General features: G+C 45.8%; 1 protein-coding gene across 1 annotated transcript; it reads right to left on the bottom strand.

Annotated features, from left to right (window-relative positions):
• Nucleotides 1–852: 852 nt before the first annotated feature.
• Nucleotides 853–4,526, bottom strand: LOC136517320 (acyl carrier protein 2, mitochondrial-like). Its single transcript, XM_066510871.1, has 2 exons — nucleotides 4,235–4,526; nucleotides 853–1,355 (listed from the first exon to the last, which is right to left on the bottom strand). The coding sequence occupies exons 1-2, from the start codon at nucleotides 4,442–4,444 to the stop codon at nucleotides 1,179–1,181; spliced, it is 387 nt and encodes a 128-aa protein (XP_066366968.1). The 5' UTR covers nucleotides 4,445–4,526; the 3' UTR covers nucleotides 853–1,178.
• Nucleotides 4,527–24,487: the final 19,961 nt, after the last annotated feature.

Here is a 24,487-nt window from a genome sequence, read left to right as displayed (position 1 = left end):
AAGTACCTTTGTGTGGAGGATTCTTCTGGTGGGCTCAGACGGATCCTCGTTCTTATCGCTAGATGTTTATTTTAAATTCCGCTGTTTATCATTCCGCACTCTGACATTTGGTAATATAATAATGTAATTTTTAAGAAACTCTGATGTACGAAATGGACCTATATTGTAACTTGTTCTCATTATTGGATCATCGGGAAAAATATGGATCTTTTGGGTTCTCCCTTGGGGTGTGCCCGACGGATACCGCCCGTTGTAGCTTGCTTTTGGGGTGCTTAGTGTCTGGTGGAAGGCGAGCACCTCCATATTTTATTGTTTTTAGAAAATATAGAAGACCACATTGAAACCACCCAAATGATTAAATTTGTCTACTTTCAACGGTTAAAGGATGTCGTCTGGGCGAACCGAGCCTAGCTCAGTTGGTTAGGTTCCTTGTGGTGAAACTTGTTCATCTAGGTTCAAGTCATCGACTTGGCACGGGCGCTCGCATTTTGTTGGATTGCGCTGTGCTTTCAGTGATAGACAACGTCCCCGTCGAAAGCTAGATATCTATGATGACTTCATCAATCTCGAGATCTGCCGACGCAGTCTTACGAAGGTGCTCATAGGGCCAGGAGTTTGTGTGCATACATTCATAGGGGTAAGTGTACGTGTATTGTGAACGTCTGTGTTAATTTGCAAAAACAAATGATGTCGTTTGGTTTCAACAGTTCAAGGTCTATATGTATTACCCAATTTCATAGTTTTAACTATTACCCCATTTCATAGTTTAGGGTGGACGGCACAGTTTCAACAGTTAGAGGATACCGTCCATTACCCAAAAATGAACTGATGTGCAACTTGGACATTGAAAAATATACTTCACCCTTTCAAACTTACACATTAAACAATGAAGCACAAAGAAAGCCCAAATGGATCTGTGGATTAGTTTACTAATGAGGGTTTCCATGCACCGTGTGTACAATGTCATGAAGGTGTTCCACAGTTCACACACACATCACATGCATGGTGTCACGAGAACACAAAATCGTTTGATACACGTTTTATTCCCACAGATTCAGAAAGATAAAGAAATGCCTTCCTATCTACTGGGGTAAGCTACAGAAAAATGGTCCCGTGTCGCGTACAAGTTCTGGATGCAAACGCACGTTGAAATAAGGAAAAAAAAAAAACAAATCCTCTTATTTTGCTTGAGGGTGCGAAGCGATGAAGTCAACTGCTGTCTTGATGGAGTCAATCTTCTCTGCTTCACTGTCAGGGATCTCGAAGGAAAATTCTTCCTCAAACGCCATCACGACCTCAACAGTGTCCAAGCTATCGAGTCCAAGGTCCTTCTGGAAATGGGCAGTAGGTGTCACCTGCGATTTGATGGAGAAACAAGAACTGGTTACTGATGATGGCCCAATGCTATGAATTTATAATCCCTGAACATTCGGAAGTTCAATATCTAATATTGGACCTAGTTTGCAGTACAAACTAGAGAAGTCATGCTACACACTGATGCCCATGGAACACAGAAGTAATCCAAACACTAGTGCCCATTTTGTTAAGCCCCAGATTAGAGAACTTGATTACTGAAGCAATGCAGAAATGGATCAGAGCTAGCATACAGCATATAGTTAAATTTGAAATACAACCAGGAGTCCTAAGGTACTAAGACAACAGATTGAATGATTGGCAAATATCTTACGACAGACATTGAGCATAAACTAAAGAACTGTTATACTGATCTTAAACAACAAAGCACAGAGAAACATTATTTAAGAAGGGTACTTATTTCATGAAACACAACATGAACAGATTTACCATTGACAAAAAACAGCTGCTTCCTCCAATCACAAATATAAGTCCATATGGGTTTGTCCGAGTCAAGCATTTTTTAGCTTTGATAACCAACAAGTTAAAGCTCCATTTGTGCGAACTAGGAACAAATTCTAGGGGGTTTGTCTAAATGTACTCCTATAAGATACTACTATTTGTTTATTTGCTTTTCTAACGGGTATTCTAAGACAATGTTTAACAAGAACAGAGGGTAAAATATTAAAGAAAAACATACAAACAAAACATATTGACAAGTTTTCACCCTTAATTTGATTGTAAATGGTTAGTTATATCAGGTCATACTAGCACTTGTACATCTATCAGGACGTTCCCATCAAATGGTTCACTACAACATGCAGGAACAGACACTACAACAAAGTTGGATGTGATGCTAAAACAATGAAAGAAAAGATATTACTACAGTTATCATGTAAAACACTTTCACAACATATAACTCTATTTAAGATAATATATGTTTTATAGATAGTTGAAGGGCGGGCCTGGTGCAAGCGGTAGAGTCTTACCGCCTGTGACCGGAAGGTCCTGGGTTCAAGTCGCGGTCTCGCATTGCACAGGCGAGGGTAAGGCTTGCCACTGACACCCTTCCACAGACCCCGCACAGAGCGGGAGCTCTTTGCACTGGGTACGCCCTTTTATATGTTTTGTAGATAGTTGCAGACTTGCAGGCAAAGAGAAAAACACTGGAGTCTTTGTCCATGCCCTACTAGACTTATGTTGTCATAGGAGGAAGTGACAATTGCTACACTTGTGATTATGTTATTAAAATAATCCAAGCATTATTAATAAGAAACTCGAGTTCCTATAGGGAAGACAAAAGCTTTAGCAGAAATCTAAGTGCAGATTTCACTGTTTCAAACTTTCAATCCCCACTTAACTGTTTCACAATTGTGACATATTCGGCCACAGTGATAATATGTTCACAAGCTCTGAATTCTTGAAAATAAAATAGGACAACAAAGCTAAAGAAGGTAGCTTTATATTTCAAACTGAACTAGGAAAAAAAGCCAGACACAACTCACAAGGTAGCAGACAAGACATGACATCTCAAAAAGATGGAGAAATCGAATTGCTAGCTTGCCAGCTAGTACAACGAAGAGGCTTAAGGTTACAATGGTCCTGTTTGGTTCCACTTCTCCACCAGCTCTGCTAAATGCTATGTTTTTCCTAGCTTTTTCATCAAGCGCTTCACAAGATGAACAGGCAGAGCCGAGAAGCAAGAAGCTGGGAGCAAGCGGCTTCCCCAGCTCTCTCCCCCCACCCCCTCCCCCTCCCGCTGACCCGCATATGTGCCTGCGTCTCCTCCGCCCCCATGCTCGCTTACCACGCCGCTCCTGTCTCCTCCTTTCGCCTTGGGCCAGAGAGCAGCGTCCCTCCAGTTCCTACAAGCAACGGGATGCGGCTTCCCTTCCACCTCAGGCCAGTCAGCGGCAGACCTCTAGCCCTCCCCTGCCACACTAACCTCCGCCTTCCTCATCGCCCTTTGCCGACCTCATCACAACCCTCCGCTGATCTACCTTCGTGTACTTCGCTGGCCTCCATCATGCTCCCTCCGCCGGTTGAGATCCCCTTCAAGATTGACTAGGCTGGCCAAATCCCCTCCAAAGATCCACATCCTGGTGGCTCTCCTCCCCCTCTCATGCCCCCATCAGTGAGTATCTCCCCTCTGGCATGTCTGCCACCATGGAACCTCCTTGCCGCCTGCTTCCCATCGCCGAACCTCCTTTCCACCGAGTGCTCGCAAGAAATCAGTTACTGTCACTGCCATATGGGTCTCGTGTGTCAGTTTCTAAGAAAAGCTATAGACAAGTCAGGCTGCCAAACATCTACTCGGACTTCTTTGATAAGCAGCTTGTGTGGGCAGCTGGCCAAAAGCTTGCTTTTCTATAAGTAGCTTCTTCGGGGTAAAATGTTCGAAACAGGGCCAATATCATGAAAATTAAGTAGACCATGTATTGATGCAAACTTTGTGCACTACCCAATGTCACTGAGTACCAAATTAGCCAGTAACAAAGGAATTTCATTGTTTCTGAATCAAACATTGACAACTATAACATTGAATATAAGTTTGTTTTTGAGTTGGCGGTGGAAGCCTTATGGAGAAGAATGGTGATGAAATCCTTGTGTACAAGGGGTATAGCCATAGCCGTATAGGACAACACGAGTTCCGTACTTCTTAAGTAGATCATTGGATTCCTGAACTAACGCTTTACAATAACTTACACATTTATGCCGAGTTATTCGTGGAGAGCCTAAATCACACCATTACACGAAACCAACATTAGGACACGCACGCTCAAAACCCTAAACCATCAAGCACAGATCCGGATCCGCAAACCTAACAAAACGTACGGGCAGCCGCAGAAGCATCCGCCAAGAAGAGATAGATCTCGCTCACCTTTGAGGGTTCAACCTTCTGGAAGTTCTTGACGACGGAGAGGACGCGGTCGGCGACCTCGCCCTTGTCGAGGAACGACCCCTTCGTCTCCTCCGTCGTCGACGACAGGAGCCTCCGTGCCGTGGGGATGGTCCCTGCCGCCGCCGCAGGGTGGACCGCCGGCACGCGGAGGTGGGCCAGGAGCGCTCTCCTCGCCGCCGCCATCGCCATTTTAGTAGTTTACTCCTCGAAATCGATCCAAGGTGCGCGGTGGCGAGTGGGGAAGAGAAGGGCAACGTGGCCGTGGAGAACTCGTGGTCGTCCAGGCTGGTACAAATCCTGTTCAGTATGAAATTGCGGCCCAGGTAGCCCATTTTCAAACAAATTCACGGGCTCCTTTTTTTTTTTACTAAAAGGCATAATGTTGAACGTCAACAATAAATCTCTCAATGAAAAATATCTAGGTACGCCGTCTGATGTTGGACGTTCAAGTAACAGAGCTTTCAAATATTCGAAGGATCGAGTATAGAAGCATGTGCAGGAATGGATGAGCAAACGCTTTCAGTTGCTGGTAAGGAGGTTCTAATTTCAGTTGCTCGTAAGGAGGTTCTAATTAAGTCGGTAGCCCAAGCAGTGCCGACATACCCCATGTCATGTTTTCGCTTACCGCGAGGCCTTTGTCATCACATCAATGGTGCTACGTAATTTCTGGTGGGGTAGCAAGGAAGACAAGTGTAAACCTTGTTGGGGTCTCTTGGAAGGAGATGACTCAGCCAGAATATTTGGGAGGTTTGGGGCTCAGAGATATTGAACTTTTCAATTTGGCTATGGCCTGTTTAGTTCACCTCCAACTCCCAACTTTGGCACTATGCAAAAAGAAGATTCATCGTCACATCAAACTTACGGTACATGCATGGAGTACTAAATGTTGACGAAATCAAAAACTAATTGCACAGTTTGGTTGTACTTTGCGAGACGAACGTTTTGAGCCTAATTAGTCAACGATTGAACAATTATTACCAAATACAAACGAAATGCTACAGTGCGCTGCAGCGCCAATTCCGGGCGCAACTAAACGCGGCCTATGTTAGCTCGACAGGCTCGGCGCATTCTAAAGGAACCTGAGTAGCTAAGTGTGAGGGAGCTGAGGTCTGCATATTTTCCTGATGGAAATTTTTTAAATGCTCAGTTGGGAGCGCGCCCTTCAAATATTTGGCGAGCTATCATGGATGGTAAGGACATATCCAAGCAGGGGTTAAACAAACGGAATGGAACGGGAGAACAGACTAATGCATGGAATCAAAATTGGATCCCACGTAATGGTGCACTCGGTCCAATTACTGGCATGCAAGAGACTGATTAAACCCACCCAAATAAACTCGACCATAAACCAACTACATTGTAGGGTTAAGATTTCACTATGAAGCAGCTCTACATGTTTGGATTTTTATAACTTAGCTCAAATGGATATTTTGGTGGAAATGATTCCTTACATTCTTATAGGGTGCGTACCTTGCTTATATAAGTGATTGCTTTATAATGCTTAATGTGATTACCATGTCCATCGCAAGAATCTTGGTTGGGCCTGTGCACCATATTCTTAGTAATAAGTATGCTGCATGTCCATCAACTATTGACACTTAGCTTGCCTTGTGTGCAGGTGGGTACAGTAAATTTGGTCTATATTGTATATGTGTTTTATATATTATTTTAATATTTATATAAGATAAGCTACTACATACAAGATGTAAACCATAAATTGGGACATCATCTCTACACAATTTTCTATTAGGTACACAATACAAGTTGCTATATTGCATTTGCAAGAGGTGCTAACCTTTTAAGCATATAAGTTGCTAGATTGGCAGTCACAAAAGGAAAGGTTGCTAGATTGGCTTGGTTGGTGTTACAGATACAGTACAAGTTACGCAAGTTACCATACTTTCTCTGCACAGGCTCCACAAGTTGTTATTGTATATTCACACAAATTGCTACAACATCTTTGAATAATTTGTTACATGCCCTTAAGCGCAAGTTTATACATTATGCATGCACAAGTTATTACTAGACCATACAGACATGTTCATCTCCATTCGAAGCTCTTCACTTCTCATCGCAAATTCGTGTATATTTGACATGTATTTAATTGAAACCTTAGCTTTAACTATGTTGGCTTTTTATGCAGCCCAAATGTGACGACTTAGAAAATCTAGATTTTAGTTTCCCAAGTTTTGTTGTACTCACTGTAACTTGGAAAAAGAAACCTGCATGTCTCGTTATACCAAATACTCTGAATATTCTATCACGGCCAAGGGCAAAGGCATCAATTCACAACCCAAGAATACAAGGCCAAGCCGGATTTGACTTCTTGGTTCCTTCACTCCTATCTATAGATGGCAATAGGTACCCGGAATTCAGAACCTAATGGAGTTACCCTATTAGAGTTTAGAGCACAGGCATGTGTGCCAACTTTGTTTATCCGTGGGTTTAAAAGCTGATCCAACGGGTTTGTGGACGTAAGTCTAGGAACACGGTACCCATATCCATAAACCCATGTGTTTTTAAAACCTGGTCCATCATAGCTTTTTACTTGGTATATATCCTACACAAACATCAAATATTATTTTATAATATCTTTATAGAAGATGCTTCAAAAAAAGAAGTACAAAACTCAAAGAAAAAATAAAATAGAAAAGAATTGATGAGAGGTAAAAAAATGCCTTATATTTTTGAGCCACTATGCACCATGTGCGCAACTTTTTTTTGTGAGACCCAATTATAGACGCAGACGCTCACATATACAAACGCACACTCACCCTAATAAACACACACTCACACTCTCCCCCTATGAGCACCTCCAAAGAACTGAGTTGGACCGGCAAATCTCAAGATTGACGAAGTCACCACAGACGCCTCGCTGTCGACGGGCACGTCGCCTACCACTGAAAGAATAGCGTCGTTAAATCCTGAAATAAATCCAGGAAAATACGAGCGCCTGTGTCAAGTCGGGAACGAATCTGGATGAGCAGGTTCACTACAAGGAACCCAAACAGCTGAGCTATGCTCAGTTCACACCACGTGCGCAACTTTTTTTTTAGCAACACCACCCTCTTTATTCAAATAGGAGGATTGTACATATTACACACCCCATCAGGTGGATTTAAGAACTACACATGCCGCCCTACCTCGGCATGGATTGAGCTACGAGCTATTCTATGAGCATCGGTGTTTGAGTCCCTATGCTCATGTACAAACTCGATACTACTAAAAGATGTCTTCCTCGCATTGATCTCTCGGATAACCTATTCGTATATCCCGAGATCACCTTGTTGGATGCTCTTCACCACGTTCAGATAGTCACTAACCAATTTAAAACTATCAGCACGTAAGTCTGCAGCTAGAGCCATCCCTTCTCTGCACGCGATAGACTCCATCACCTCTGGATCAACAATGCCCTAAAGGACCAACGCTGAGGCGCTCGTAAAACGCCCATCCTTGTCTCTCGCTATTGCTGCTGCCGAAGCCATGGATACATTCTTGGACAAAGCTGCATCAACATTGATTTTAATGACACCTGAGGGGGTTACGATCCATGCTGACCGCCGTTCGCGCACCTAAGCCTGTGGCCGCTGCACATGCGCCTCCTCTCCTAATTCCGACACAAGCTTATCCACAAAATTATGCATCGACAGAGGACTTTGATAAACATTCTCATGAATCGCCTTCCGCCGTGCATACCAAATAGCCCACAACGTGATTGCCACTCTAACGATGTCCTCTTGTGGTAAGATCTCTGTCATGATAGCCAGCAAAGACTTAGCATCATTCTCCAAAATTCCACTCAGGAGCTCCACTGTCTCTTCCTTCTCCAATGCCCAAATGCATCTCGCCAGTACATTCCAGAAAGAGAGTGTCTCCACGAGTCCTCCATCCCACAGAAGAAGCAGGCACTGCACTATGCCATCTTCTTATGGTGAAGTACGTCTCCGATCGGTAGCGAGTGCTTCGCTAATCTCCACGCAGGTTGCCCAAGCCGCCAAGCTTGTGGGGCATGGCCCATGTGATGCACACATGAGGACAACAGTACAAGTTTTCTAAAAAAAGGTACATTTAGAAATAATAAAGATCATCAATGGACAATATTAATGCAAGAAAATAACCATTATTCATGCAAAAAAAACTTCTTTTATTATTCTAATCTATCATCACCATTCCACAAAAAATAGAGTTGAACAATAAAATTTTGTGACAAATATTTATTAATCAACGTTGGTCAAAATAATAAATATAAGCCACACTTAATAACTTCCGTGTCTCTAATCAATTTTTCATGTTGGTTTCAATTTAATTAGAGACACGTAAAATTCACTAATCAAGTTTTTTCATTGGTTCCAACTCAATGAGAGAATTTTTATTTTAGTTACATATCGAAAACATGCATTAATTTTGGGCTTAAAGTCCAATTAAAATTGAGCAATTGGAAGACATAAATTGCACTAAAAGTAATACAGCCCAATTTAGTTCGGATCTTAAGGTGATTTGGCCCAACACTATACAATCTATAGTGTTAAATGTAAAATAAAAATAAAAATTTCTTTTTCCTGATTCAATTTTCCCAATACTGAATTTCGGCATGTAACTGTACAGCCCAACAAGTTGCATATATAAAAACATTAAAATTAGATATGGTCTACACCACCTCCTTGCCAGGCCGCATTCCGCCCAGCCTTCCAACTCCCCGTGCTCCTGTGCCCCCGCTTGGGTCACGGGCCGACAAAGCCGTCTGCCGGTCCATTTGGCCCAATCGGCAGCATGGCTCTCGACGACCATCTAATTTGATCGGATAATGGGGGTCACCCTGAGTGGTAAACAAACCAGAGCCGGCTACCTTCCCTTCAACCCTAACTTTTCTCCTCCCCTTCTCCTGTTCAGAGTGGCAGCGGTGGCGACTCCATCACGCTTGCGTCCACATGCACATTAGTAGAAGGCCGGCCGACCGGGTGGCTGCGACGGCGATAGGGTGCTCACTCGCCCGTGCCCTCACGCAAGCAAGCCACCTACCGAGCCGGCTGAGCTCGTGGTGGTGGGGACGAGGGGGGCACTTGCCCCCCGCGCGCACGTAAGCCAGCAGCCTCCGACTGCGCTCATCGCGGCCGGAGGCGCCCGATGCCACGCCTATGCTCTTGCCCATCTGCGAGCCAATGGAGAAGTCCGGCGCAATCGAGATCCCCTTTGTTGGAGTTGCGTTCTGCGTTGGCTCACACGTGGCTCCGTCAAGCGGTTTCTCGATGGTGCTATGGCGATGCATACGGCGGCGCACACAGCCTATGCAGCGGCCGCATCAGTGGTGGCCTCACACGCGTATATGTCGGATTATTTTGCTCTAGCAATGCCTAGCAACATGATCACGTAGACAGAATCGGATGGTAGCACATAGAACACAAGGATTTATACTGGTTCAGGGCGTGGTGGCGCGCTAAAGCCTACTCTAGTGATGCTGCTGCTCTTGTATTCGTATGCTCAATTATAGGGGTTGTTGCTCCTAGCTACGTAGTAGATTGGAATGGCGGAAGATAGATCCTAAGCTCGAGGTCCCTACCCTCCTTTATATAGGCAGAGGGGGTAGGGTCACAGAAAGGGTGATCGAGCTAACAGATTGGATTCCTAGTTTGTTACACGATACGCGCAACAGATTGATCCTAGCTATCGTCCAGATACGCCCGTCTTGGCTTGCCTTGATCTCCATGTTGGTCGACTGTGCCAACCCTTATGGGTTTCCTTCTTGGCGGCTGTTGGGCCAATAGCTTGGTGTTGGTCATATATACGGGCGGTGCTCGTACCCTGGCCCATATATCTGATAGTAGCCCCTGTAGGACTTAATGATAAGCTAGCTCATAGCTTTAGCCCTCGGGACGTCGCAGACCCCTGCAAGTTCTGAATACTATAAGTATCAGTGAGCTATCCATCGAGTACCGAGGGTGGTATTCTCAAGTTTTGAGGAGCCAGTATGTAACTTCTCGAGTGTCGAGGGTATTTCTTGGGTTCCGAGACCTCTCCTCGGGTACCAAGGAGGATGGTGGTGCACCATTTATTAGGGAACATGGTTCTCTGGCCGCTGTGAGCGCCTAGCTCGGGTGGTACACCCCATATCAGGAAACGTGGTTTCCTGGGCGTGGCCCTCAAGGCGTTGTGAAAGCTGTGTTCGGGTGGTGGCACCCTCTAACCAGAAGCGTGGCTTCCAGGATGTTGTTAACTCCAAGATAGGGTGATTGCACCGCGCTACTTGGGAAGTTGATTCCCGATGTATTTCGGCGTCAGCTAGTGGTTACGCATCATTAAGTCCTAATCGAAGAACAGATAATCAAGACAGGGTGATTGCACCGCTGTTATTTCATGCATCACTATGCTAGTTGGTTTTTAGGGTGACTCGATGTGAACTGTTTGTAAGCAGACACAAATGGTGTCACGTTTTCCTTCGAGACCCGTTAAGTAACGTGATCTCAAATTTTCATGAGCCTCATTAGTGGAAGAAGCGAGGTCATTGTCTTGGAGCCCTGAGGCCAATATAACAATGTTCTAGGTCAGGAACCGCTATGGGTGAATAACGAATGTGTGAGCAGCTATCAGCAGTTGCATATGTTACTCTTCGAACTGATAACGGGTATAACGAGTGAGCGGCCATGTCCTAATGAATAGGGGTGATAGGACAAAGCCTGACCAACATGGGCACGCCATAAAACTCTTTTTCTAGATTCCAGGAGCTCGTACTTTGGTTATAGCCATGGGCCAACTAGTTTTCTGGTTTCCCACGAAGGGGCACACATCCACTGAAATAAGGTACTTCAAGCTTGTCCGGGTATTGGGAGATTTACGTGACACCGAGTGTCAGAGGTATTTGGATCATACTGGTGACCCTCCTGAATACCCCTGTCTCTGGTATGGTAGGGTCTATAGTGAATGAATCATTACCGCTTACACCTATTGAAGGGGTGAGCCAGGCCGAGTATCAGATCTGAGTGTCAAATCACTCACCTGCACTGGCTCGAGTGATGGTGCGTCGGGTTTTGGACCATTGGGCCCCACGGCCTCCGTGGTTACGTAGATGGGTTCCTTCTCAATGAGGCTGAGGCATCAGTTTTGGTGGCTCATCTCCCCACGCATGTTTCTCGGAGGTTGTGCTTCTTAGAGATCATAGGGGCATAGCCTGGCCTTAACTCCCGCTTTTGCCCAGAGAGACTGCTAGGATTCCATCGACCGTGCGCGTCCCCTACCTATAAAATAGAGGGAGAGAAGGGGAGTTATTACACCTGCATAGTAGCCTTTGTACGCTCACCTTCCTCTATTCATCGCATCCCTTGGCTTCATCAGATCTTGCCCATCTTCCATGGCTAGAGAGAAGCATTCATGGGAGGAGTCGAAGAAGGGGTCAGTCAAGAGGCGCATACCCCCTATCCTCGGGCTTTTCGTCTGGCTTATTGAGATTAAGGTGAGGATGGATCCATTGTTCACTTCTTTTTGATGTAGTTTGATGCATTTCTTGATGTAGCGGTTTCTCCTCAGTGCGCTCAATGTTGTGGTCGGCTGCCATTCAGGATGCCCTATCACCATCATATCCCTCGGCAACGCGGGCTACGTCGCCGTCGGGCTCGCCTTCCTCCTCTGGTGATAAGGAATCTGGTGATGATGACCATGATATCCACACCATAGGGAGAGAGCTAGCCGAGGCTAGACGGGCTCTCTGAGATGGATGTCGAGAGGTGGAGTGGCTGAAGGCATGTCTTTCGATGGCTGAGACAGCGCTTGGTGCTGTGGATGGGGAAGCGGCTAAAGCCAGGACCATCGATAGGACGGACCGTGCTGAGCTTGCCAGTGAGTTGAGCTTCATCTTCGTCACATTCTTCATGGAGTTGTTTTTGCCTCAGTGTGGCAGTCTTTGAGTACCCATTCACTTCTGTCATGCAGGAACAGTTGGTCGCTATGCAGGCCAAGGCGACGAATTTTCGCTGAGCCAATGAAGGATTGGCCAACAAACTGGTGCAGGTGACTCATCTGTGAGATGAGTTAGCCTCTTGGGCGCGTGACGGTGCCACCATGGTGTGGGTCAATAGCAATCGCTATGTGGCGTTGGAGTAGGCGGTGAGCACCGCCGTCGAACTAGTTCAGCCAGCGGGGTCGAGCTTCCACGAGTAGGCTCTCGACCTTCCAATGCAAGTAGGGAGGTGACGACACATGGCATTCGCCATGGGCTATAGCGGCCCTTGCTGCCGCCCACCTTCATCTTCAGCCGAGGGTGGACCTACGTGGGATGGCGCTTGGGTTCCCATTGAGAGCGGAGGTGCCTGAGAACATCGACGTCAGGCAGTTGATAGCCAAATTTGGCATTGCTGCCAATGTTGTTGCCATGGTTGTAAGTGTAGAGAAAGTCGTCAAGGACACCCCTCACTGAGGACGAGCCCTGTTGGTTTGCCCTTTTGTAAAGGGTTATCTGAATAAAGTTTCAATTTGCAAATTAGTAGTATCTTTGCAAACCTTCTCGTGTATGATTGTAATAGTAGCCCCCGAGCGCTCAGATGGGTTAGTGTAACATGTTCAAGTGCTGAGACCTTGCAAATCACAATGAGCACTTTGTCATGCTCGGATATAAGTGTTATATCCATGCATATCCCCCGAGCGTGTTGAGCTAAGTGTCGGTTGGCCAGTATGACCTTGCTCAGGTGGCATTATATTCGCATGATGTGATCATGCTGACATTTGTTGTCTCAGGATTGGTGACATTACGCAGAACTAGAATGTAGCCCCGAGCAATTTTTCTGGAAGGTGCTTCCTAAGTCGTCGGGGGTGTAAGATCATTTTGTTCATAGCAATTGTGAGATCCACATGTGTTGTCTTTATTGGTGGAGGGGGACAACAGTCTATGTGTGCTGGTAGCACGGGCAAGGCTTGCCTTGTTATCCTTCACCCTCCCCTGCTGTTCGGGGCTAGCCCGAGCTTTATTATGGTGAGCGTCGTTGGTGCTTTAGGCCTCGATTGTGGGGTCATCCTTGGTGGCCAGATTGTCTCACCCTTCCTTCAGCTTTGCTTCCTCGGGTGTTTTCTCTGGTGCCTCTTGGGGTACTGGTGTAGTCAGTGAGGTTGAGGCCAAAGGGTCAGGAGGTAAAATGCTAGCCAGAGTTACTAGTGTAGCCTAGTGCTCTGGAGACTAGAACAAGTGTCGAGGAGTTCCCAAGTTCATATCTTGCTTAGCCTTGTCATCGAGCTTCAGCTCATCTAGGATCAGGTCTCGTTGGGCCTGTTCGACAACTAGCCTCTCGCACTCATAAGCATCTTGAAAGTTGCCCACGATGGTGATGACGCCATGTGGGCCTATCATCTTGAGTTTGAGGTTGGCATAGCTAGGGATTACCATGAACTTGGCATAATAGGGTCCCTCGAGGATGGCATGGTAGGGACCCTCAAAGTCGATGACTTCAAAGGAGAGTGTCTCCTTGTGGTAGGGTACCTTGTCACCAAATGTGATGGATAGAGTGATCGTGCCGAGGGGCATTACCCGATGTCCAGGGATGATCCCATGAAACGGAGAGTGCAAGGGGTGCAGTTTGCTTGCCCCAATATTTAGCTTCTCGAAGGCATCCTTGTAAAGGATGTTTATACTGCTCCCTCCATCCATTAAGACCTTCATCATTTTTATGCCTCCTACGACCGCACTGACCACCATGGGGAATCGACCGGCCTCGACAACATGATCAGGGTGGCCATCTCTGTTGAAAGTGATTGGGTGCTCCAACCACCTTAGATAGATAGGAACTGTAGGGGCAGCGACAAAGATAAGGCGTTGGGTTACCTTCTCGCGATAGCGGTCCTCGTAGGCCTATGGGCCTTCGAAGATGATCATGATGCCCTCGATTTTGGGGTAGCTGTCTTGGTCATCATCGTTGGTTCTGCCTTTGCCCTTGTTTGAGTGGCCGCCCTTCGACTTGTCCTTGCCAGCTTGGTGGGTGACTTCACACTTGTAGGCCTGGCAGTCCTTAGCCAGGTGATTAACTAGGAAGCCATGGTTTTGGCATGGCTTGTTCATGATCTCATCAAACTTGCCACAACCCCCATGACTTTGCTTGGGCTTATTGCCTTCTTGTTTCTCGGTGTTGGCCACAAGCTCGCCTATGCGTTTGCAATCCTTCTTTGTGGGTGAGGATTGGCCTACGTTGTCGGTGAGTCACGACTTATATTTGCCATTGCTGGCGTTGAAATAGTTTTCATCGTCGGTGTGTTTGTGGGCTAGGGTGAACATGTTGAGGAGACTGATGTTCTTCCTTCGTCCGATGTCTCGGATGAGAGCCTCACTATCCACGCCTGCAGTAAAGGCGGCGATGATGCTGGCATCGGGGACATCCTCAAGTTTGTTCTTGCGTTGCGTGAAACGTTTGATGTAATCGCGGAGGCTCTCACTAGCCTTGCATTTGCATCCCAAGAGGTCCCACGACATACCTGGCTTAGTATAAGCTCCCTCGAAATGATTGGAGAACTCCCTCTCAAGGTCCGCCCATTGTTTGATGTAGTCTTCCCATAGGTTGTTCAGCCAGTTCCTGGCCAAATCAGTGAGGTAGATCAAGAGATATTGGATTATGTAGAATGGGTCCATAGTGGATGCTGCCTTCATAGCAACTCGATAGTTTATTAGCCAAATCTTTGGATCTGTCTCACGGTTGTATTTGTTGATGCTTGGAGCACAAAATTTTGGGGGCATCGGAGCCGGTCGGATCTAGTTTCCAAATGCAGGGGGCCCAACTAGGTTGCAGGAATCGTCCTCGATTGTGTGTGGTGCTGGATCGGGTTGATTTCTTGGGTTCCTCTCATCACGAGGAGCGTCGCCCTCACCGTCGGAGTATTAGCTGCTTCCTACATCATCGTCAGCCCCACCATCTTCGTAGCCTCTCCCACGGGCTATATGCCCACCACCACCACCTCCACATCCCCTGCCTCCCTGCTCGCCACCATTATCACCTAGTTGCTGGACAGGACCTTGGTGGCATTCGGGATCATGGTGTGCAAATCTATTAGATTAGCATGGTGGTCAAGCCCCTGAGTTTTGGGGTGCACGACTACGTGTGGCAGACGCATCGCTAGGTGCTGGTATGTGGTCGGTAGCGGCCGCTATTAGCTCCTAGATCCTTCAGAAGGCCTGGTGAGCTTCCTCAGTGGATGGTTGCGGCATCACCATCGCCTCCCACATGGCTTCAACCAAGTTTTGCTCAGCGTTAGAGAACAGCGGAGCTACTCGTAGAATTTCATTGTGAGCCTGGTGGCCCTAAGTTGCGTTATGCTCCTAGAGCTGATGTTAGAGTTTTTGATTTTCATCTGCCAGCACGTCGTTGTGATTAAGCAGGTGATCCTGAGCCTGCTAGCTGGTCTCATAAGGTGCTGCGTAATCAAACTTGAAGTGATTGTGAGGAGAATGTTCAGGGGTAAGATACCTGTTTCCCTCGTAATCGTTCATGCTGAGGTAACAGCTGAGCGTGTGTGAGATGATGTCATCATCATCAGCGTTGGCATGGTTGCCTTCTGGCGACTAGTTGCGATCGTAGAGGGAGAGGCGAGAGGCTGTCGTGTTCATGAGTTTGGAGGCATCTATGTCGTGCCGTCGACTGCTCTCATTGTAGTAGTCCAATTTCTCTAGGATGGTGCCGTCCTGGGTGAGGTTATGGATGGTGACTCTGACGAGATTCAGGTCGAAGTCATCATCATAGCAGTCCTGCCCAATTTGATGCAGACTCTATGAATCCTCTGTAGGAGGTTCGGAGGGTGGTAAGGTAGCTTGAAGAAGCCAGGTACAATGAGTCGTTGTTGCGTGTTTGAATGTTGTCGAAGATCAGGAGTGGGCCGGATTGGGTGCCGAATCTGTCGACGGGGCAGGATCCCCAACCTTGTGGAGGTAGAGAGTGGCATTGAGATGGTGCTCTCGGCCAGGATTGCCAAGAAGCTGACCGTAATGGGCTAGATGATAGGCGATGGCAAGCGGTCCTCCATCCACAGCCTCCTCTAGTCCGGCGGCGAAAGCACGGATCTGAAGCGATTGCTCCTTCCCCCATTCGGTTGGCTTGGACTCCTATAGGCGTAGGTCCTTGAACCGGTCAGCGATGAAATCAAGCTTGCCAAAGACGATCTTCTTGCCTGACTGCCTCTTCACTGGTTTGTCACCGAAGTTGAAGACGATTCCCATCTAAAACACAAAAAACAAATCTATACATGAAAGGCCCCTACCTGGCGCGCCAACTGTCGGATTATTTAGCTCCGGTAATGCCTAGCAACATGATCGAATAGACGGAATTGGATGGTAGCACATGGGACACAAGGATTTATACTGGTTTGGGGCGCGGTGGCGCGCTAAACCCTACTCTAGTGGTGCTGCTGCTCTTGTATTCGTATGCTTAATTACAGGGGCTATTGCTCCTAGCTACGTAGTAGATTGGAATGGCGGAAGATGGATCCCGAGCCTAAGGTCCCTACCCTCCTTTATATAGGTAGAGGGAGTAGGGTTATAGAGAGGGCAATCGGACTAACAGATTGTATTCATAGTTTGTTACACGATATGCACAATAGATTGATCCTAACTATCATCTAGATACGCCCATCTTGGCTTGCCTTGATCTACACATTGGTCGACCGTGCTAATCCTTGTGGTCTTCTTCTTGGCGGCTGTTGGGCTGATAGCTTGGCGTTGGTCATATATATGGGTGGTGTGGGTACCCCTAGCCCATATATCTGACAGTATCCTTCGCATGATGGCGAACCTTGGAAGTGGCTATGGTGCCACGAGCTTGTGGAAGGCCACGCTACTCATTCTAACACGACGAACATCGAACCACGATGCCACACAAGCGATGACGAGCTTCAGGGGTGTCCGATGCTGTCAGCGCCCATCTTCCTGGTGAAACCCAAGACCAGCCAAGGCCAACGAGGGGTAAGTGCAACAGGCCCAAGAGCTCCAAGGTATTTGGCTCATAGTGGTCCTATAACCAGCTGAGCCTACGTGTTGGCTAGGATAAATAACTTCTGTGAGGGTAAAGGCAAATTATCGTTGTATTGAACCTAGTTACATTACGTATATTCCAATCCTGCCATCGTTGAGGCAGGCGAATACTACTTGGACTCTTTCTTCCTCTCCAATTGACTACTCTTCTCCCCAATCTCTGGCCATCGCTAGCGTCAGGGTTAACACCTGGTATCAAAGCCACCATTCTTTGGTAGGGAGATCTGGATCCGGCGTCTTATCCCCACTACACGCGCCTGTCGATGGCAAAAAGGGTGGCCGAGAGCCACCGACACAAGCAAGCTGAGAGAAACCGCGCGGAGCAGATCTCAAGCTCTCTTCAGGTTTTGGAAGGATGCCAGACCGGATGGTCATGACCGAGCTCTCTCTAGGCTTAGGAAGGGCTCTCTTTGGGCGTGGAGCCAATTCCAATGATCGTATCACACGGCATACGATCACTCATCCGTTAGATACAAATAAATCTACAAATAACTAGACTCAATCTATTGTACCATCAATAGGTCGAGTCGTCTGATGCAACATTGACAGTAGGACCCTAGATCAGAGACCAGCGGTCGATAGATCTACTTATATCACAAAGGAATCTTGAAAGCATGTTATGTGCATGGAAGCTCAAGCCATTGGCTAAATAGCCAATGGAGACATAGCAGGTGGTTGATGCCACGCTCTTCTTAATAGATAGATCTATTAACTGACAATGTCCAATCTGACACGCTATCAACAAGTCGAGTCAGCTAATGCAGCATTGATAGCGGAGTCATACTAGATACTGACGATCAATGAATCTGTCTCTTAATAGAACATGACTTCAAACACCCGCCATGTAAGATCAAGATTGAGGTAGATTAGTCATCAAAACAGGACATAACGTCAAGAATCGAATTCAACTGTGATAGCAATCAGTAGACGATAGATCAAAATAGATAAGATCAATGAATCTCAATCTAGATTGGGCAATTGATGATATTGTATTAAACAATAAACTATTTAACATAGTATTGATAACTTTGATTAATACCAATGTTTAGAAGAGATTAGTCGTCTGTTGCAGCCTTGTAAAAGTTGATATGAATCGATAACTAATCTATACCGCAATTTGTAAGAGATCAGTCGTCTGTTGCAGCCTTACAAATAACAATATAGATCGATAACTAACTTATACCATGACTCACAAGAGATCAGTCGTCTGTTGCAGCCATGCAAGTAACAATATAAGTCATGACAGATACTCACAAACAAGCCGAAGGTCGGGTCATCCGATGTAGCCCTACTTGCCCAAAGAACTCGTCGAAATCTGCTCTACTCCTACTCCTAAGGGGTGGCCTAAGCTAAAAAGTAAAGGTACTTGTTTTGGTTGATCGATGAGAGATGTCTCTTTACAATGGCCGAGGGTTTATATTTATACCTTGGGCTAATGACCCCTAACTTGTTCAAGGACGTACAAAACTTGCCTCAAAAGAAATATCTAAACAAAAGGAAATATTAAGATATTGTTGGTGTGAAAACATGTTGATGTGCCTGACACACAGCAAGCTAGAAGGATCTACTTAGGATGAGTCCGGAGATCCGCTTGGCTTCAATCGCAAGACTCGTCGACCCTACGAATTCCTCCCAAGGCGTGTCAGTCAGTTTGACCTACAATTGATAAGGAGAGAAAGTTTATCACTAATTTAAGGTGGAACATGCTGGTTTTTGCCTAGACAGTTCCAAGTGTGCCGCTTCGAGAGCAGCCAGACAGGAGAAATCGACTAAACGACCGATACGCGAAGAAATCGGCTGTTACGGACTATAAAGCTCGTGAGTGATGATTGATTTTATGTTGACAAGTACAATGCACGTAGACATAAGTAAAATCATCAGCTAGGTGAGTATTACTAGTGTAAAACATTGAGCTGATGAATCTAACAAGAAAGGATATAGCATGCGAATAAATCGACTGTTTAATACAAATAGATCTACAAACGCTCTGAATCTAATTTGTTACCATCAACAGTGAGGTTCGACTAGAACAATGGCAGCTATGATGATAATAATAAACTAAAATAGGAGAATCCGTGAAACCATCCATACATTGATAGGCTTTCTGAAAGACATGCTATATGTGTGAAAGCTCAAGCGAATCGGCTAAAAAAGCCGATTCAGGTGGGAAAGGGACTACAACATGTGAACAATCGACTATTTAACATGGACAAATCTATGAACTCATCAGACTTAACCTGTTATCTCTAACAGTGGGGTTCGACCAAATCGATGGCAGCCGTGATAAAGACAATAAATCAAACTTTTAAAGTAAACAGATCTATTCACATTTAATAGAATCATGGAGACACACTGTAGGCATTGAAGTGCGGGCAATCGGCTATTTAGCCGATGCAGGCATAGCAAACAGTCAAGGTCATGCCTGATCGAAAACAAATCTACCAACTAGCATCCTCTAATCTAAAGTGCCATCAGTCGGATCGTTACAGCCATAATAGCGAACTATAGACCAGATTTAACTAGACAACAAACCTCCTCAAGATCAAACATGCCTTAACCATGTACTATGCACGATCAAGATCGAAGTAGAACAACCGATGAAACATAACCCATCGTTTGGAGTAAGAAACATTGTATTGTAACAAAATAAACGACTGGCTAAAAGGATGTGAGGCAATCTAGATCAATCTCGATTAGGCAGATTGATGTTGCTAAAACTAATGGCAATAAGAACATCAGCAAGATTGATAACTTAATGAATCTACCCGAAGGACGCCACCCTTAGGTAGAGCTAATAACTTGACCTTAATCTAATTCAAGCAGTGGAGGTCAAACTTAACCGATGCACCCGTACTTGAACTAGATAAAGATCGATAACTAGCTTATGCTAGAGTTTGCAGTGGAGGTCGAACTTAACCGATGCAGCCTTACAAACCAAAGCATAAGCCATGATGGTACTTATAGACAAGTCGGAGGTCGGTCGGACCGATGTAGCCCTGCTTGTTGAAGAACTCACCGAGATCTACACTACTCCTACTCCAAAGGATTGGAGTAAAGCCGAAAAACTAATTCGTATTTATTGATTGGATGTCCTTTTTATAATAGCCAGGGTCCAACATTTATACCCGGAGCTTGAGCATGAATACTACTCAAGTACAACTCATTACAATCTTTGGTATAAAACAAAACATTCCTAACTTAAGATAACTTGGACCCTAATCTTTCCCTTTTTGTAGAGTTCGACATGTATTTCCTGACGCCAACTGCAGCTCATTATCATTATCTACTGACGTCATTTGAATAGAGTCGATTCCAATGACGTATCTGAATCAGCTGATATCAATCCTTATGCAATCGATTCCTTGATTGACACAATCTTGGGAGCTTCAAGTTCCCGCGTTCTTCTTCTCAAATTTTGGTGTAAACACATGCCCCCCAATTTTGGGATAAAAGTAATTTTATTCCAAAATTACCACGTTTGTACTCCCGATAGGTCCATAGTCATGGGTAGAGAATCTTGATCAAGGGCCTACTATCTATCACCGTCCTTGCCTGCTTATGAGCCCATGCTTCAAAGCTTTACGAGAGCACCATTGCTTCATGGGCACTTGGATCCATCTTTCCAGACTGGCTATAAATGTCTATCCGACTCTGACGAGAGCAACTCAACAATTCAGTTATCTTTCTCTTCTGCTTGCTTCCTCGAGTGCCCTTGGCTCTGCCAGAACCTCCATGGTCTAATTCCTTGCTATGAGGGTCTTGAGTGGTTAGAAGAATTATTGTGCATAGGGTGATTGTGTCGCTCATTTCAGCGCCTTGTGGAACAAGAGGATCAGCTACTGCGGTTAGAAGAATTCTTGTGACATCACCTGAGTTTTCTCACCATGATCACAGAGCTGTTCTAGTGTTTGCAAGGGCTAAAATGTGTGGACACCTTTCCCTTGTTTGCTTTATCAAATACCCATTGGGGAAACCATAGACTTCTTTCCCATGGTTTCCCAGTCATCGAGAATTAGGCATCTTTTAGCAGGCGGCTTTCTTTCCCATTGTTTCCCAGCCACCGAGGAATTGGTTGGATATATGGGCATTTTTTAAGAAGGAAGCCTTTTCTCTCCCCAGATGCACTTCTATCACCGGGCTGGTATGATTTGGTCCATGATGACCTTTGGCTTTGTGGAGATCCGGACTCCCTTTAATCCAAAGAAGTCTTAGTGGGTTGATCATCAGTTAATGTAAACCTTTCGTATTAATCCCACGGTATCTTGTAATTATGGGAATCAATAAGTCTGAATCCGTTGTTTCTTCGTGATCCATCCCCTAAATTTCAGGAGCATCGATCTATTTCCATAAGTGACTTTAATTCCATAACCTCGATGAAGCCTATCTTCTCACCTCCTGGGCTATATATACGGGACATGGCTGTGGATCGAAAAACAACCTGCTTTGTCCAAAACCTTCTGTGTCTTTGGTGCGATTTTGCTTTCCCATAGGCTTGAAGTCATGGAGAATGGCAAGAGGTCTGCTAAAGAGGCCTTTGATGGGTCTGCGTCACCACGCCAGCATCTTCGTCATCAGGAGGATGCAACCCATGATCTTGGGCGGATGGACCTTCATCTAGACGCGCTACAGGATGCTTGATGAGGACATGACACCCATGCATATGACCATATTTGGCACATGGTATGGAGGGGTAGGAGGCCAGCAAGGGTGTCCAAGTCAAGAAGGAGGTCCGAGGCTAATTTGGTTTGAGTCCCCGAGGTGGAGGCCTAAAGCAACTCAAGTTCGAGTCTGCCTCGGCCTCTAGGACCAGTCTGCCTTAAACTGGTCACCCAGGATGCATCCGGACTACGTTTTCGACGATCCACATATGGTTGGAAAGCTAATTTGATAAGGAAGCCAACCCAATTGGTCCCACATCAAAAGCCCTTTGGAATCAACAGGAATCATTGAAGCAAGTTAGCGTCCAAAATCTATCAGGATGCTATGACACCATCTTTTGGTCCGTTGGACCATGTATCGTGTTTGGGCCCATGAGGGGGCGCGTCCAGGGGGTGACGCCCAAGACTCTACAAATACTAGCCATTGCTCTCCTTAGGGTTTGGGTTTTGTTTAGTTCTTGATTTCCTCATGAAACAGACGTCGTTTTGCTGCAAGTGTCGCCGCCAAGGCCGCTTGCTGTGAACCAGGGCCCCAGTTCTTGATCTTGTTCGCCTGTGGCGATTAGTCCTTTCGAATAAAGACTTGAACTCTTTCTCATTATCATAAGCCTCATATTTATTTGCAATTTCAGATTGTGTTTATCTTGTTCTTGCTTGTGTTCTCGATTCGCTTGCAGGAAAGCCTTCTCGGCGAGGTCAATCACGTTCGCGTGGTTGATAACCAATGGAGCAGTGGTGTAACAGTTGTGGGGGTCCGAATTAGTCTTGGTTTGAAGCCTAGATCATGAACGTCAAGTCTCCACCAATCGACGCTATTATACCTTTCGGAAGATCGGGCCTAGTCTACATCAATGCTCCCATCATCTCAGAGCATTGGGCCGACTCCACTCAACCTCCGAGGTCATCTTCATCAATAATTACCGCCCACTCCCCTGCTACCCAAGGAAGCCGATCAACAATGATGATCTGATCGCGTCCATCGATCAGGATGGCCAGAAGCCGCTGACTGCCTTTCCATCATAGAATCGGCTCTGACCACTTTGGTTCAGCACCGATCACCCTCTGATTCTGATCTATCGAAGGTCGATTAGGAAACTCTAGGGGTTGCGGCCACCATCCATCAAGATGCCCCAAGGGGCAGACCCGCCGACCAGGTGGGGGAAAGGTTGGCTGATGCCGAGGCCATAATCATGGGTGAGATGCCTACCACAATTTTTTGTTTCTTCTTAGTTTTGTCTTCAAGATCTTGATTATCCCTTTCTCGAATCTTTATAGATCTATCGACCCAGTTGGAAAGCCTTCGATCAGCTGCAGAGTACGCGACAGGATTCATCAACGCCAGGGGTGCCATGCTGGTGGTTCACTTGTACGACATCCCAAACCGCGTCAGAGAGGTTGCTCTTCATGGTGTTCGTCATGGTGCTACCATGGCATTTGCTGTTGCGCAAGCTCGCTCTAGCCACAAGCTTTGACTTCATCCCCATGGTTTTCTAGCCACCGAACACCCTAAGGATCATGAGCGCTTGGTCAAGGATTTCTTCAACGCCACCAACTCCAGGGCCCTTGTTTCCTAGGCCAAAGACATAGTGAACAAAGTGTTTTCTGGATGTTAGCTTGTAATAGGAGAAGCTAGCAAACAATCTCTTTATTTTAAGTGGTTTCTCTTTTGCCTTATACTGATGTTCCATGTACTAATTTGTATGTGTTTGTTTTTGCTCTATAGGCGATACATATCATACCGGCTTTTACCCCTTCAGGTTTATTTTTGAACTATCAGGATCCAACTTGGCACTTACATATGTTGGCCTAGGCCTATCTCCAGAACTGATATCTATCTCTTCTAATTCATCGGCCAACATAAAGCTATGTCCTAGTTTACCATCTGTACCATCTATTGGATTAGCCATTAAAACAAATTCTCAAAGCCAACTGCTTAGATTGACTATTGGCTTTTATCATTGACTTTAATGAAGCCTTCTTCCCATAGCTTGCCAGAAAAACACTCGAAGTCTTCTAGCTCCCAATATACTAGATCGGCTGTTGCGATACTTACAGAATCATCAGCGTGAACCAGCTCAACATCGTCTCCATGCCACTGAATCAAGCATTGATGCATAGTCGACGGTACACAATAGTTTGCATGAATCCAATCATGACCAAGGAGTAAACTGTATGACCCTTTTCCATCAATGACAAAGAATGTGGTGAGCAAAGTTTTACTTCCGATTGTCAATTCGACATTCATTAACCCCCTGGTCTTTGATGCATTGTCCCCAAAATCCTTAAGCATCATGTTGGTCTCAATCAAATCTCTTGGTCCCTTGCCAAGTTTACAAAAAGTGGTGTAAGACATAAGATTAATAGAAGCACCTCCATCCACCAACATCTTGCTCATCGGCTTCCCATCAACAAAACCTTTTACATATAAAGCCTTTAAGTGTCGATGCTTGACTGGCTTATCAAATATAGCCTGATGTATCACTATCAACTTGGCAACTATCTCCTCATACTCCAATTCATCAAAATCTGAATAGACTTCTTGATCTGCTGGAGCCCTAAATTCTGAGGACAATAGAAAAGCCATTTGAA

The sequence above is a fragment of the Miscanthus floridulus genome, chromosome 17 (genome assembly GCF_019320115.1).
Source record: "Miscanthus floridulus cultivar M001 chromosome 17, ASM1932011v1, whole genome shotgun sequence".
Taxonomy (NCBI): domain Eukaryota; kingdom Viridiplantae; phylum Streptophyta; class Magnoliopsida; order Poales; family Poaceae; genus Miscanthus; species Miscanthus floridulus.
Note: the sequence above shows the minus strand (reverse complement) of the source record. Positions and strands in the feature narration are given on the sequence as shown.